The 16,062-nt window shown below is 63.5% G+C and overlaps 1 protein-coding gene across 1 annotated transcript in view; it reads left to right on the top strand.

Annotated features, from left to right (window-relative positions):
- The window catches only part of GLB1L2 (galactosidase beta 1 like 2), a 40,265-nt gene extending 24,352 nt beyond the window's left edge, over positions 1 to 15,913 (top strand). Inside the window, 13 exon segments of the mRNA XM_004280515.3 lie at positions 3,372 to 3,391; positions 3,393 to 3,443; positions 6,169 to 6,253; positions 7,485 to 7,622; positions 8,105 to 8,185; positions 8,598 to 8,704; positions 9,215 to 9,354; positions 9,590 to 9,662; positions 9,896 to 9,974; positions 12,393 to 12,480; positions 12,713 to 12,824; positions 13,209 to 13,325; positions 13,469 to 15,913. Of these exon segments, the coding sequence (XP_004280563.1) occupies positions 3,372 to 3,391; positions 3,393 to 3,443; positions 6,169 to 6,253; positions 7,485 to 7,622; positions 8,105 to 8,185; positions 8,598 to 8,704; positions 9,215 to 9,354; positions 9,590 to 9,662; positions 9,896 to 9,974; positions 12,393 to 12,480; positions 12,713 to 12,824; positions 13,209 to 13,325; positions 13,469 to 13,555 (1,178 nt within the window). The 3' untranslated portion in view covers positions 13,556 to 15,913.
- The last annotated feature ends 149 nt before the right edge of the window (positions 15,914 to 16,062 follow it).

Consider the following 16,062-nt stretch of genomic DNA (forward strand, 5'->3'; position numbering starts at 1 on the left):
GACGGGATGGCGGCCTGGCCTGGCTGTGCTCCCTGGATGGCCTTAGCCACAAAGGAGTCTCTGATGCCTGTTATCCTGTGTGCGTGGGGCTGGGCCCCAAAGCTCAGGGCCTCGGGGCTGGAGGGGCTGCGAGAGGTGGGCTTGCGTAGCCGAGTCGCTGAGCACCAGGGACGCTCAGGGCCCTGCAGGACACGGGGCAGCGGAGTGGGCATCGGACACGGTCCTACAAAGAGGGCCGGGCAGACCAAGTGCTGGGTGTCCCGTGGGGACAGCTCGCTCAAGTCCTGCCCGGGGCTGCGCAGCCCACAGCGCCGGCCGGTCATCTGGGCGGCGGTGTCCAGGGGTGAGCGCGTGGCTCTCGTCCTGTGTCCCCGTGCCCCTGCTCCACCTCTCTCCCTGTTGTTGTGGACGCCCCCACCTGGCACCGCTTCCAGGTCAGACGCCCCCACCTGGAGCGAAGCCCTTTCTCCTCCTGCCCTGCCCACGTCACCCGATTTCCCTGCCCTGGGTCCTTCCCGCCCGCACACGCCTGTGTAGCTGTTTCCTCCTGAGAAGCCCCCGACCCGTTCCCCGCAGAGCTGTCTCTCTGTCGCCCCTTGTAACCACTCTCCCCGCGTCCACGCTCACTGGCTCCCCGGCCCCTTTCCTGCTGTCTTAGGTCCTGTGATCATCTCTCCGCCGACACCACCCTTTGCAAGGTCACAGTGACCTCCACCTGACACATTTAAGTTGTCGTGCTCATCACCTCTGACCCGTCTGATGGGACCTTTGGTCCCTTTTCTTCTCACTGGCGGTCTGGGGCACCATTTCTCCGACCTTGAGCTCGGGCAGCTCGGGCAGCTCGCTCTGCTCGCTCTGTCCTGTTCTCCTCCTGACAAGTTTCCCGTCGTGTCCACGCGGTGGCGCTGTGTCCCCGTGGCTGCTTGCAAGGCTCCTCGCGGTCCGCCTGTCGGGGTCGGTCAGGGCCTGGGAGGGGCTGTGGGGCTTGAGTCCTGCGGGCGGGACCCTCTGGAGGCGGGAGCACGTTTTAGCCGCGGCGTCCGCAGAGGGGGCCTCCTGGGCTTCTGGTCCCCACGCCCCATCCACCGCAGGCCCTGCCTCTCACCCCGACCCCGGCGACCCCGGCCCCTGCCCCACGCCTGCCACCTGGATTGACTTTGTTCAGTTAGTTAAAAATGTGATTACAGGAAGGCTTTCACAAGGTGTGAAAGTAAAACCTTAGAGATGCTTATGAAGAAACCTCGCCTGCCCAGGAGTGACCATTCTGAGCTGTAGCGTTCCCTCCTGGCTCTTCCTCCATGACTGTAAATACCACGACGCCCAGAGAGCTCTGTACTTAGGGACGTAAAACACTTGTTCCGGTTGAGGGCTCAGGTCTCTCCTGCCACCCTCGTCCCACGGCTTTCCTGGGGCAGGCCCCCCCCTCACGCCCCCCGCCCTCCCCAGCCCTCATGGACGCGATGCTCGGGGCCTGCGTTTCGACATGTAAACGCGGCCGGGTGCTGCGACCGTTGTTCTGGACAGTGTGGTGGACTCGCTTCCAGTGTAGTTATCTCATTGGTTTAACTTTCCTTTTAAGTTCTTTTTTGTCTCTCCTTCTTCTTGTCTCTCTCTTAAACAAACACTTTACCAACAGCTTCCAAACCCCCATCATGGTGTTTTTAGGCGCCTCTGTGTGTCGGATTCTGATCCAGTCCAATGGCACCGGCGCCCCACTGTCCCCAGCCTGATGGCAGCCCGGGTCCCCTGGAGTCCCACGTCCTGGGACGTTGAAGCTGTCGTCCTGTCGTTTTCTGCGATCCGCTGTCGCTGCCAGAGGACGAGCACGTCCTGTTGTGGGATTCGGGTTCAGGGTGTCTCTGAGGGACTCGCCCCTTCGCGGATCTGACCTGGACAGTGTGATGCTTGTGGTGGCCTCTCCCTGCTGTGCTGTCCTGTCTCTTCTCTGCTTTGCTTGTTTCCTTCTACTTTCTGGGTGACCGCCTCAACTCTCTTCCCCCAGTCCTTCTGTTTCCTGCATCACGTTCTTCGTGGAGACATTTCTTTTCTCACAGCGTACTTGCCAGCAGCTGTGACCACTGGTCCCCGCTGTGGGGAGCCAGGAGTGGGGCTGGGAGGGCTGTCTTCCGTGGGATTGACTCCGGAGGGGAGCCCTTTGGGCCGTCATGGCGGGTATCTGGGGGCAGGAAGGGGCAGGAACCACCTCCTGAGCTGTCCTCATCCCGTAGGCCCTGGTGCCTGGGGCCGCCGTGCTTGGCTTTCCTGGGGGGCTGGCCACGGGGCGGTGGGGAGGCTGGAGGGGGGCAGGAGGCAGGGTCCGCGGGAGGTCTTGGGCTGGGGTGGGTGGGTCACCTCCGCTCCCGCAGGGTGGTTACAGGCCCCCAGACCCTTTTCAAGCTCCCAAGGTGAATCGTGGCCTCTGCTGTGTCTCCCGCCCCGTTCGTTCTCCCTGTGGCCGCCACCTCCTTCACCTGTGTTCGCCGGGCTGTCGGGGTGGGGGGGGGAGGGATGGGAGCAGGTGCGCTGGGCTCCGAGGTTTCTTCTGCCGGGTTGGTTCAGACCGGCCCCCTGTCTTCAGGGGTCTCCACTTTAGGTGAGGAGGGTCTGGATGTGGGGTACCCACATCGGGTGGGCCTGCTCCCCGGCGCTATGACCTTGAGGCAAGTTGTTTGGCCTCCCGGAGCCCCCGCTGCCGTTTGTTTGTCTCTAATCACTGGTGATCGGGGCTCGGGTCTGACAGGAGGGCGTCAGGGTGGCTGGGCGGCAGGCTGGTCCAGTGACCATCCCGCCTTCCCAGGTGCAGCAGAGCTCAGGCCCAGGCATGCGAGACCCCCCGTCCAGGCACAGGAAGCAGGCGAGGAGCCTCAGAGCCAACTTCTGCTCCAGGGTCGGCCACGTCCATGGCCGTGGGCAACACATAGCACATCTTTCTCGGGCGTACCTCTCCCTGGTGGAAAGCCATGGAAAATATTGCTGGGGTGGGACAGAAAACTAGCTCTCATCTGAGATGTGAAAGGGGAATCTTCGCTTAGATCGTCACCCAGTGCCGGAGGCCGGAGGTGCAAAGTAAAGATCAGACTCCGGGCTCCTGCAAGGAGTAATTAACAGAAGTGCACACTCTGGTTGTAAAAATTCCATAAATCGAGCACAGATGCTTAGAAGTGGATCTCTGTGAGGTCTGTGCTGAGTGGTGGTATTTCCAAGATGAACCGGCTAAGTCTCCTAGTGTCAGAGGAACTAAACTCTGGTTGGAGGTGGAAGATGGTGTCAAGATTAATTTATTTGCAGGTGAGTTGAGAATGGTCAGGGGAATTCTGAGTCCTCCTGGCTTTTGGGTGATAGCTGTTCTCTCTTCTCCTTTCCACCTGCAGTGCTAGCCACCATCAACTTAACAGTCACAACACGAGCTGCAGTTTTTAACCACCTTTCTGCTGAGTGTCCAGGTGAGTCAGGAGGTGAACTGAGCCGAGCCTGGGTGTCAGGAGCTTAGCTGGGCCAGGGGGCCTCTGGGCCCAGCCTTGCAGCTCTCAGCCCCCCTTCCCCCTGCACGGCCCACGCCGCATCCGTGTGGCCTGCCCCTGGCGACGGAAGCGGTGTGACGGTTGCTCTGAGGGGTCGCTGTGTCAGCTGGTGCTTGGAGGTGGTTTCCAGCTCCTGAGAAGGGGCCCTTTCTGAAGCTGTAGGCGGGTGTGCTCCCAGAGGCCTCTTGACTAGAGTTCTGTGAACTCAGCTGGCCCCAGATGGGCTCAGTGTGGGCCCTGGGGATCGAGGGGAGAGACACGTCCCTGCCCTGTGTCTGACCTTCACTGGTCAGGCTGCTCTGGGCCCAGAAGGACTGCTGTCACCTGCCAGACGGGGGCCTGGTCCACCCAGGCCAGAGGAGAGAGGCGCGTCGGATGTATCTCAGCATCCATGGGGCTGCTGGGAACTTGCAGTGAAGTCCTGTTTTGTTGATTTCTCCTCTCCCCTAAGGGGAGAGAAGGTCCAGCTGAGGCAGCCCATTGGCAGCATGGAGGCCGCCTTCACCCTGTGTTGTGTACGGGGCCTGGATGCCGCCCTGAGGCCTGTACCCGGCGGGGATGTTGGAGGGTTCGCTCCCCCCACCCCGAGAATAGATGCCGGCAGGGGTGCGGGGGTGCCTCCCGTTCCAGCTACTCCTTTTTTAGAGCAGAGGTGGCGTCCAGAGGCTCGGCCGCAGGAGGCCCCCAGGGCAGTGTGAAGCCCCCAGGGCTGAGGGCCACCATGTGCTGCTTAGAGGGACGGGAGGGGGGTGCCCAGGAGGAAGCAGGATGGGGGGGCCCGGCGGGCTGCTCAGCAGACTGGGGGCGACAGCGTGCAGGTGGGTAAAGGCCCAGCCCCCTCCCTCCTTCCCGCACCCTGTACCGTGCTTGCTGGGCGTGGGTCCGCGACCACAGGGTCTCTGCCCTCGGGGAGTTTGTGACCCACTTGGAAGAGACGTGTTAGGTACGTAGTTGCCCAGGATCTGAGGAGGGTCGTCCTTGATGTTGTCCAGGACAAGGACGGTGCTGTGACCCTCAGCTTCTCTTCCCTCTTCTGTGAAGTGGGGATAGTGCTGGCACCTACTCGTAGGGCCGTATGAGGGTCAAAAGGATGATGTTTGGAGAGCCCCCAGAACACCCATGCTCCCCACGGGCGCCTGCAGAGTCGTCCGTGGAGAGGTGGCCCCAGGCTGGCTGGCCTGTCCATAGCGCCCGTGGCCACCGGCCTCGCTCCCGCTGCTCAGCCACGTGTTTTCCTCCAAGAAGGGGCCGTGGACTTGTCCCTGTTCAGATCAGAGGCCCCTGCAGATGGTCACTGGTGGCCCTGCTCCGCTTCACTCAGGGTGTCAGGCTGCGCCTTGCCGGCCCGGCCCGTGTCCTGTGACGGGAGCCTGGATGCGGGTGTCTCTGGGCGCTTCCCAGGGCCAGGCAGCGTGTGCTGAGGGCTCCAGGTGCCTCATCTCATGTGACTGTCCCAGTAGCCACGTGACTGGCCTCCCTGTAGCCGTTTTACAGTTGAGGACACAGACTCCAGGACGGTGGCCCCCGGCAGTGGCAGGTCAGGGCATGTAGCACAGGCGGTGCCGAGCCAGCCCTGAGCCACGGTGACCTGGGCCGTTTGGTGGACGGCTCAGCCCAGCCCTCAGGGCCCCTCCTGGCACTGGAGGCTGCTGACCTGTGTGACGCAGCGACGCTCTTTAGTGACCCAAATGTGGTACGAGTGTCCCCTCGGGAGGTAGGCAGCCCTAAGAAAACCAAGCCCCGGGCCTTGCTAGAAAATCGTCGTGACTTATGTGGCCTCTCCCATGGCGTGTTTGGGACCTTCTGCTCCACAGACCCTGAATCTGCTGCCCCCTGGGTGGGGCGGTGATGCTCTGTGTGCCTTGGCCCCGGACGCCAGGCCGACAGCCACAGGGGGTGCTCGGGGCGGGAGGAAGGCTCTGTGGCGCGGAAGCTGCGGGGCCGCCGTCGGGGCAGCACCTCCCCTGCTGCTTCTGTGCACGTGGGCAGAGCGGAGCTGGGCCCGGGCATGGCTGCTGCGTCCTGGGGGCAGCCTTGTGCAGCTTCAGGGTGCCGAAGCAGTGTTAGACCTTCGAGCGTCCTGGCCGAGGCTGGGGGGCCGGGCTGCAGAGCCTGCACTGTGGTAGCTGGAACGCTCTCATGTTCTGGTCCAGTTTTGCATACTTCTGTTGAAACCAAGCTAGACCCGGGAGCGGGGCCGCTGCATAGCCCCCTGACTCCTCCGGCCAGAGGGACGCAGCATCTGAGGGTCTGTGTCCATGGTGTGGCTCTCAGAGATGGGGTTTCCCCGATAGAACATCCTCCTGCCCTGAAGAGGACGCACGGGGCTTGATCAGCAAGCCGCTGTCAGGACTGCAGGTCAGGTGCTGCGTTCTTGAGAAAGCTCACCTCGGGCAGGTCCCTGGGTTCCCCGCCAGCGCCGCATGCAGCACCGAAACCACATTAAGGCCTCGGGCCTGCCGTGCCCACTTTGGTAGCTCCATCCACCCCCTGCCACGTGGCGGCCGCATGTGGAGGACGAGCCAGTGCGGGTGCATTGGGGGCTCCCCTGTGCTCTGCTGGCAGCGGCCTCGAAGGCCAGGTGTGCAGCCAGGGAAGGGTTGGGAGGACGGAGGTGCCGGCTAACTTCTCACTTTGTGGTGCGCAGGGCGTCCAGCCCAGGATGGTGATGGAGTGTTGGACGGGCTGGTTTGACTCGTGGGGCGGTCCCTACAGCATCCTGGATTCTGCAGGTGGGTGCTTGTGGGGCCCCCGTCCAGCATGTGTGCTGGCCTCAGACGCAGGAATAAGTTCCAAATAAGGTGCTAATCCATGTGAATTAGCTGAGGGTGTGGGGCTCCGGGAGTCTCTGCGCGGACAGTCAGCCCTGAGCGTCCAGAGCTGTTTGTCTTGACAGGTGACACGAGCGGTCAGACACGGCTTTGGGGTGTCTCTATAATTGCTCTGGAGTAATGCATGCCAATTGCAAACGTCTAGCCAATGCAGGACGTGTATAAAGGAGAAATAAAAACCCCGGAGCCCAGAGCAGACGTTTCGATGTGTGTAGTGTGGGCACCCTCTGTCTCTCTGTCTGCCGCCCCGGGTGCAAGTGCAGGTAGAGGTGTGGGCAGGTGTGGGTAGGTGAGGGTGTGTCTGCTCCACCTGCCTGTTCCAGTGAGACACGCGGAAGCCCAGCTGCCTACACTGTGAGGTGTGGATTCCAGCCCTGTTCTAGAGAATGCAGAGAACCCCGTTGGGCTGGTGTCGTACCCATGATCTCTTATTGATGAGGACCTGGGTGCTTCCAGGGTCTGTGTTCACAGACCCCATGCAGCGGGCGATCCTGCACGTCAGTTTGGCTCACCTGGCGTGTTTCCCTGCGATAAGTTCCCGGCAGTAGCCCTTCTTCCTCCACGCGGGTTTGATCTGTGTTAACTAAACTGCCCTCCAGGAAAAGGACGATGCTCCCTCCCCTGTTACATGAGATGCCCATCCCCTCAGGTTCATCAACGCCGAGTGTTAAATGATGCCCCTCAGATTCATCAACATCAAGTGTTAAATGATGTCAGCGTTTGCTGTCTGATAGGTCCTTGTGTAGGTCTCATTTCTTTGACCAATGCCGGGGTTTTAAACTCTGTATAGATATTTATTAACCATTCATATTCCTCCTCCGCTGTTTCTGTCTGTGTCATGGGCTCATTTTCCAGTCCAGGTGGGGCAAGGAGGTGGTCAGAACCGTGTCTCTAATTAGGTCTCTCTAACTGAGCCAGGTGGGCCTGAGCCGCAGCCCGTGTGAGGTGCAGACTCGCCTGGGACTTGAAAGCAGCTGGAAGCCGGGCTCTGGGGCCGGGGTCCCGTCCTCCTGCCATGGACTGCGGTTGGGTTTAGGGAGACCTAAGGACGGAGCTGTGAGGGGGACCCTGAGCGGGGACCGGGCTCACGGCGTCCCAGGCGCCAGCTCTGTGCACCCTTCTCCTCCCACAGAGGGTTTGAAAACCGTGTCGGCCATCATCAACGCTGGCTCATCCACCAACCTGTCCATGTTCCACGGTGGCACCAACTTCGGCTTCATCGGTGGAGCCGTGCACTTCCAGGACTACAAGTCTGATGTCACCAGCTACGGCAAGTACCCCCGACGTGGCGCCCCACGCCCGTGCCTGGGCTCTCGCGGGGCATCCCTTGGGGACAGCGGCTGGCACCTCTAATGTGAAGGCAAGGTTTTGTCCGGACCGTCACTTTTAAGCTGCCAGGGCTGTAGGCGACAAGCCAGCTGACGTGCCTGGGCCTTTGGATGCCAGCTGGGGAGGGGAGGGGGGCCCAGGCCGGGAGGGAAGGCCCTCAGGTGGGGGTAGCCCCTCCCCTCCTCAGGGCCTTGGGATGAGGTCACCCTGGCCCCTTGCCTGGAATTTAGGGTCTGGGCAGTTTGGGGGCATTCGTTAGTGTCTAGCGCGTGTGGTATTTTGACTGACAGCTCACATCAAGTGTTCTGCCTCCCGAATTGCTGGGGCGAGGACCCTGCTGCCCCACCAGCTCCTCCTGTCTCTCTTTGCCTCCACAATGCTGTCCTGGGGGCTGAGGCCCGTGACACGGCTAGTGTCTTGCAGACTATGACGCGGTGCTGACGGAGGCCGGGGATTACACGGCCAAGTACACAGAGCTCCGGGAGTTCTTCGGCTCTGTCTCAGGTAGCTGCACGCGCAGGCGCAGGCGCAGGCGCAGGCCCAGCTGGGCACCGGCTGGCTGTTGCTCTGAGACCCCAGGAGACTTGCTTCTTCTGCCCCCAACCCCTCACCCCCCGCCTCAGCCCCAGGTGATGCATGTGGAGGAACGAGGACAGGCAGGTCTGAGCGACCGTTCTCATCCGAGTTGGGGTCTTGCCGCTTCACTTTCTCCTAGGTGTCAAGGTTCCTGAGGATGTGAGCAAGCCCCTGCCTACCTGCCTCCTGGCCTCGTCTTCCTGGTGGCGTCTCGGTGGGCTGGGAGGGGCCTGTTCTGCTGGGCTGGGGCAGGAGCTGGGGCTGGGGGGGGGGCGGCGCTGGAGGCACAACGACTGTTGAGGTCCTTTGGGGACGGCTCTGCCGTCTGCTTGTGTTGCAGGGGCCCCGCTTCCTGCCCCACCTGACCTTCTTCCCGAGACGGCGTGTGAGCCAGTGATGCCAGCTTTATACCTGTCCCTGTGGGACGCCCTGCCCTACCTGGAGGAGGTGCGTGCTGCTGGCGGAACGGCCTGGCCCAGAGGAAGCGCCACCGCCTTGGGCTCCACTCCCCAACCTTAGAGCTCAGAGGAAAGAGGACAAACGCACGTGGGGGAGAAGCAGGAGGGACGAAGGGAACCAGAGGAGGAGCTGGTAGCACAGCGGGCAGTAGGCAGAGAGGAGGGAGGAGGCTGGGCGCATTCCCCAGCGCCAGCTCAGGGCTGCCGTGGTGCAGAGATGACACTGGTCACAAAGCGCCGAGGCCACCGTGTGTAGCCTGCCTTCTCTCCTTATCACGTGCCCTCCGTCGCTGTCCCCGAGAGCCTGGAGAGCCTTGCAGACTGTGACGAGAAACCAAATTCAGGATTGTGGAGCTTGACTGTGTAATAGAAGTCAAATAGAGAAAACGTTCCACCCCCGCGTGCTGACCCCCGTGGGGGCTGCCGGCTCCCCGCGCCCCCAGAAGGCGAGGCCGCCTCTCTGTGCTGAGCCTCTGCCTCCCGTCTCGTGTCTGTGCAGCCGGTCACCTCGGAGAAGCCGGTCAACATGGAGAACCTCCCGATAAATGGGGGAAACGGGCAGTCTTTTGGGTACACGCTGTACGAGACCACCATCACCTCTGCTGGCATCCTCAGTGCCTATGTGCGGGACCAGGGACAGGTAGGGGCGACCCTCTGAACCGCCGTGACCCACCGCACACCAGACCCCTCCCCTGAGGCTCTCATGTGCAGCACCCGTGTGCGGAGATGGCCCATCCCCGCCGGCCGTGCTGCCCACTGGAACCTGGGGCCTTCGTTTCCCCCCGGCCCCTGTGCCATCACCTCTGAGCGCTCGGCAGGGACCCCCACGCCTCCCCCCTGCTGACACGGGGGGGTCTTGTCTGCTCCTCTGGCCGGTGTTTGTGAACACGGTCTCCATAGGGTTCCTGGACTATAAGAGGGAGAAGGTTGTCATCCCCTCGATCCAGGTTTGTCCCCGGGGTTGGGAGGCTGGTGCCAGGCGCCTCCTGGGCAGGTGTGGCGGGAGGCCTGGAGGGAGGCCTGGACGAGGGGCTGCTCAGCCGCAGAGCTGGGGGTGGGCATGGCTTTCTGATGAGCAGGGACCCCCATCCCGTCCTCAGAGTTCAGGGAGGACTGGGCTCCACAGCTGTGAGCCGGTGGTTGGGAATCAGGCTTCGTCAGCGCCCTCTGCTCCCAGCAGGGGTTCACGATGCTGAGGATCTTGGTGGAGCATCGCGGGCGAGTCAACTACGGGACTAATATTGACGATCAGCGCAAAGGTGGGTCACAGCACACGCGTGGCTGTCCCTTCTCCACAGCAGCACCTGCAGGTCATGGAGGCTGATGCTATAGGTGGGGCCATGGGGGCCCATCGTGGGGAGGTGGGTCCTGGAGGCCCCTTGGAGGGAAGTGGGGTCATGGAGGCCACCGGAGGGAGGTGGGTCCCGGAGGCCAGTGGACGGAGGTGGGTCCCGGAGGCCAGTGGACGGAGGTGGGGTCATGGAGGCCACTGGACGGAGGTGGGGTCATGGAGGCCACTGGACGGAGGTGGGGTCATGGAGGCCCCTTGGCGGGAGGTGGGTCCCGGAGGCCCCTGGAGGGAGGTGGGTCCCGGAGGCCCCTGGCGGGAGGTGGGTCCCGGAGGCCCCTGGAGGGAGGTGGGTCCCGGAGGCCCCTGGCGGGAGGTGGGTCCCGGAGGCCCCTGGAGGGAGGTGGGTCCCGGAGGCCCCTGGAGGGAGGTGGGTCCCGGAGGCCCCTGGCGGGAGGTGGGTCCCGGAGGCCCCTGGAGGGAGGTGGGTCCCGGAGGCCCCTGGCGGGAGGTGGGTCCCGGAGGCCCCTGGCGGGAGGTGGGTCCCGGAGGCCCCTGGCGGGAGGTGGGTCCCGGAGGCCCCTGGCGGGAGGTGGGTCCCGGAGGCCCCTGGAGGGAGGTGGGTCCCGGAGGCCCCTGGAGGGAGGTGGGTCCCGGAGGCCCCTGGCGGGAGGTGGGTCCCGGAGGCCCCTGGAGGGAGGTGGGTCCCGGAGGCCCCTGGCGGGAGGTGGGTCCCGGAGGCCCCTGGCGGGAGGTGGGTCCCGGAGGCCCCTGGCGGGAGGTGGGTCCCGGAGGCCCCTGGCGGGAGGTGGGTCCCGGAGGCCCCTGGCGGGAGGTGGGTCCCGGAGGCCCCTGGCGGGAGGTGGGTCCCGGAGGCCCCTGGAGGGAGGTGGGTCCCGGAGGCCCCTGGCGGGAGGTGGGTCCCGGAGGCCCCTGGCGGGAGGTGGGTCCCGGAGGCCCCTGGCGGGAGGTGGGTCCCGGAGGCCCCTGGCGGGAGGTGGGTCCCGGAGGCCCCTGGCGGGAGGTGGGTCCCGGAGGCCCCTGGCGGGAGGTGGGTCCCGGAGGCCCCTGGCGGGAGGTGGGTCCCGGAGGCCCCTGGCGGGAGGTGGCGTAGGACCCGTGCCTTCTTGGTTCTTCACACTGAGTTTCTTTTTGATGCACCTTGGAAACCTCCGGGTGACCTCCTTTGTGGCGGGGAGGAGGGTACAGGACGTGCGTGAACAGCATGCTCTTGGTGGCCCTCCCCGCGGGAATATCCCACCGGGCTCTCTAAACCTCTGCTTGAACTTGCCTCTTTCTCATCATTTATCAAAATGTGGGTGGTTTTATGTAAGTTAGGAAATAGGACCTCGGACAATAAATCCTACCCTGGAGCAAGCCTGGTGGCCTCCTAGCTCTCGTGGCTGTTTGCTTTTGTCACCTCGGGGAAGTGATGTGGCCCAGCCCCGGGGACTTCCTGTGTCCTGGGGATGTGCCCCTCCAGAAGGGCCTCGGTGTGCATCCCCTCCCCTCTGCTCCCCCCCGAAAGCCCCCCGGGTTCCTCCCTAGGTCTCAGCTTCTTCCCTAAGGAGCTCGTGGTGCTGGCCGCCCTCACTTCCTCTGTTCTCCTGGGGGCAGAGAGCATGGCAGCCTGCCCAGTCGCAGGCCCTGCCGGGGGTATGCAGTCCTGTCCTCTGGAAGGGTTCAGTGTTCACAAGTCACAGACCTCCTGTCCAGAGCCGTGTGCACCCCCTACACCTGCACCTGCAGTTCAGGAGGGTCTGCAGCCCTCTGAACACCCCCAGCCTGTCTGGGTTCCCAATCTGGCGACTCAGCAGCTCTGTGACTGAGGATGCAGGACACCCAGTGGATCCCACCCCGAGGTGCTGGGAAGTAACTGTTCAAGTGTGTGCAGTGCCTTAGCCTTGGGCGTCCTGGCCACGGTGCTGTCTGTTCACAATTTAAATACTTGAAAAAAAACCTTTAATGTTGGCTTGTGTAGAAGAATTCTGGCTGAGTTACTAGGTCTGTTTCGTCTGGGACTCCACTGAACAGACCTCGAAGCTAGGCTGGAGCCACTGTGACCTCTTGGAGGCCTCCTTTCATGGTGTTGGAATTCTCAGCCCCCAAAAGGGAGCGTCCCCCTCCCAGGGGCCGGAGGCCGACACTGCCCTCGGGCGCCTCCTTCCCTGCACACTAGGGCCTGGCAGGCGCTGCTGTCACTTGCTCTCATGGCTTTGGGGCTGCAGGGAAAGGTTTTATGCGTGCAAAGAGCCCCCTAGGGGTGCTGGCCCTTCAGCAGGAGTCCTTTGTTGAACTTTCCAGAAACGTTCTGTGTATGTGCCCAGCCTGCGGGTCAGCCGTCCCCCCACCGTCGGCCTCGCTCAGTGTCTCTGCCTCGTCCCCACAGGTTTAATCGGAAATATCTATCTGAATGATTCTCCCCTGAAAAAGTTCAAAATCTACAGCCTGGATATGAAGAAGAGCTTCTTTCAGAGGTGGGTCCTGCCCTGCACAGCGTGGGAGCAGCTGGTCGGCCTGCAGGAGAGCCAGGAGGCCCGAGGCTGCCCCAGGCTTGGTGCCCGCCCCACACCCTTCCGCCACAGCCTGAGAACCGGAGCCCGAGCGCTCCCCTGCTTCTCCGCCCAGCTGCCACTGCTGTGCCGGTTCACAGGGCAGGGAGGACCTGAGAAGGCGCCCCCCACCCCTCATCTTCTGTCCTGCCCATAGGTTCCACGCAGACAAGTGGAACCCTGTCCCTGACGTGCCCGTGTTCCCTGCTTTCTTCTTGGGGCCGCTGGTGGTCTCCCTCTCCCCCTGTGACACCTTTGTGAAGCTGGAGGTTTGTAGCCCCGCCTGCCAGGTGCTCTGGGCTCCGCTCCTTGGGCCCCCAGCCTGGTGCTTGGCCTCCTGGAGCCCCCCTACCACGTGTGCCCGGAGGGTCTCCGTCGTGGCCTCCCTGGGTGGGGGTGGGATCAGAGCAGAGGGACCACCTGGTGGGCTTCTCAGGTCCGGGCTCCGGTGGTCCGGGTGCCCTGCCGGGACTCGGCGCTAGAGGGAACGGGCTCTGGCGCTCCCCTCCCGGTACCGAGCGGCTGTTGGAACGAGTCTGGTCCCTGGGAAGCTGAGAGGAGAGCTCAGGGCCTGTGTGCGCCTCTGCCTCCCATGTGACTCTACGTTCGGTGGTTTATGTGGTCAACTAACACCTCCCCTCCTCTGCTTAAAGGGCTGGGAGAAGGGGGTTGTATTCATCGACGGCCAAAACCTTGGACGCTCCTGGAACATCGGGCCCCAGGAGACCCTCTACCTCCCAGGTGCCTGGTTGGACCAAGGCCTCAACCAGGTGGGAGCACTTTTCCTGGGACCCCTTCTCATCCCTGCCCTCCCTGTCTCACGGTGTTTCTCCGGGGGCCCTTGGTGGGCAGGAGAGGACAGAAGTTCTGACGGGCCCGATCTGGCTCCGGGACAGACTGGCCGTGTCCCCAGGTCATTGTCTTCGAGGAGAAGAGGGCGGGTCCAGTGATACAGTTCACGGAAACGCCCTGCCTGGGCCGGCACCAGTACCTGAACTGAGCAGCCCCCAGGCCTCCTGGCAGGGCAACAGCAGGCCCTCCTGCCCACGGCTGCAGTCCAGACCCTCCCCTGCACAACCGGAGAAGCAGGTTGGGGGCGAGGGAGGGCCCCTCCCCGAAGAGCTTCCCGGCTCTGTGGCTGCTGCCGTCCACCTTCACTGCTCCCGCGGGCGGGATGGGGGGTCTGGCTGGGACTGTCCCCCGTGGGGGTGAGTGGGGCACAGCTCCTGGACAGTCTGCTCGGAGTGTCCCCGTGGGCCCTGTTTCTGAGCCGGGGGGCGCGTCACCATTTGTGGAGGGTGGGGGCACCTGGGCCAGCCTTCTCCGCCATCCAGGGAGGAAGTCGGTGCGGTGGAGGGACCCCGGCCCCCTTCCACCCCGCTTGGATTGCCTCTGACGGTCAGGAATGCTGGGCCTTACCTCCCAAGACAGCATGTTTCCCTCTCATTCCACGAGGGGCAGTGCCAGCCCAGGAGGAGAGGCAGCTGCTCCGGAGGGTCCAGGAGGCTGTGGGCAGAAGGTGTGGTCGCAGGGGCCTGGGCAGGAGTATTGGGGTCCCGGGGCCCCCGCCCTGGGCCAGGCGGCGGGGCAGGGGCAGCCTTCCTTCCAGTTGTCCGTCCAGACCCCAGACAAGCCCCCACGGGATGAGTCCCGTGTTAGGGCTCAGGTTCGCTGCCTTGAATTGCGGTAAAGCCACAGAGTTGCATCTCATCCTCCTTGGTGGTGTTTCTCTGACCCCGCTTGTGCCGGGCACATGCTAGCCCGGCCGTCGCTGTGTCGACGAAGACTCGGCTGTTGTGGTGTGGTGGGCAGGGTGGGGCCGTGTTGGGTGGCCAGGAGCGGCATGTGCGCTGGCCACAGTGCTGAGTCTGCCTCCCCAGCGACGTCTGGATCCTCCTGCCACAAACGGACGATCTCCATTCATAGTCCAAGTGGAAGAGCGGATTCCTCCGGGAGTGGGGACCGGGTGGGGAACAGCAGGCTGAGAGCCTCCCAGCAGCGCCCTCCTCCCCACGGCCGGGAGCCCGTGCTTGGCTCAGGAGGGGTCTGCACGGGGGCAGTGGTGCGCAGCCCCTGGGCCCAAAGAGTGGAGCCGGGTCAAGGGCAGACGGTCACAGGGGGCTGGGCCCAAGGGTCCCGCTGGGGGCAGAGAAGTGGAGCTTATTGAAGTGAACTTGGTGGACCATGGCTGGGGGTCCCAGTCCCTGATCTCGTCCAAACTCACCAGCTCTTCCTGTGCCGCCTTGAACGGGGAGCCCGGGGCTGGGCGGTGAGAGCGGGCTCTGTGGACGGGGCCAGCCTGGGCGCTGAGCCACCCTGCCTGACTTATGCCGCGTCCCATGAAGCGCGTGGGAGTGTGCACGGAGCTTGGGTTTGGAAGACTCAGGGTGACGCCGTCTATGTGATGAAGAGTCCCCTGGCATTGCTTTTCCGCACCCACCTGCTCGCAGACGTGCGGCCCTTCCTGGGTGAGGTCCCTGGGCCAACCTGCCTGCCCAGTGACCCCAGCTTCCTGTCCAAGCACCTTGACAGGCAATGCCCTCCTCGTCACCCCGGCCTCCAGGTGCTGGGCATCTCAGGCTGCTCCCAGGCCGCCTCTGCCCTCACTCGGTGTGGAGGCCTCGCCCACGGGCCTTGACAGCAGTCTCCACACTCGTTCTCTCCCACGTTCATCCCCGTCGGGGCTCCAGGCACCACTGTCCACTCACCTCTCCTGTGAGTGTAACAAGCACATGACCCCAAACTTACTGTCACGTTGTCCCCTGCAGTCTGCCCGGAGCAGTGGACACAGTTCTGTTCTGTCTTGGGAACTCGTGGCTGTACTTGCACCTCACGTCCAGCCCATCAGCAAATTCCTGACCCGTGTCCAGAGCCCGCCCGCTGCCCTCTCGTCAGGGCTGCGCCTCGTCCGACTCACCGTTGTCTCGGGCCACCTGCCCGTGTCCTGTTTGTTGGCAATACAGGAAGCGAGCGCTTCTTCTAAAAGGCCGGTTAGACTGGGTCCGTCCTCTGCTGCAAACCCTCCGACAGCCTCTGTTTTACTCCCTAGCTGCAAGCTTCGCCCTGGTTCTGGAGCAGAGTGTCTGTGCCCCCTGCTCCCACATGTGACCCACCCCCCACCCCCAGAGAGCTGCCCTCAGTGGCCTGTTAGCTAAGCGCTCTCCCGCGGGGGGAGCTTCTCTTTCCTGGACCCAGTTCTCTGCACGTCGGCTCGGAGGCCACCTGGCCAGGGGGGCCTTTCTGACGGCCCAGGTGGGATGCCAGCACCTCCCCAGCTGCACTCCGCCCCGCTTGCCTCATCCGTCACCTTGGAACTGATGACGGTTGTCGGAGCACCCTGGCCCCGAGCATCTGTGTCCTCTCCGGAGAAGGCAGCCCTGGGCAGGCAGAGCTCTGGCTTCCACGGCCCTGTGCTGTGCCAGGAACGAGGTGTGTCCCCCCAAGGCACCTGATAGTACAGGTTGGACGGTTAAATGAACGAGGAAAACTAAGACAGGGCTGAGGAGG

This window comes from Orcinus orca, chromosome 8 (genome assembly GCF_937001465.1).
Source record: "Orcinus orca chromosome 8, mOrcOrc1.1, whole genome shotgun sequence".
Classification (NCBI taxonomy): domain Eukaryota; kingdom Metazoa; phylum Chordata; class Mammalia; order Artiodactyla; family Delphinidae; genus Orcinus; species Orcinus orca.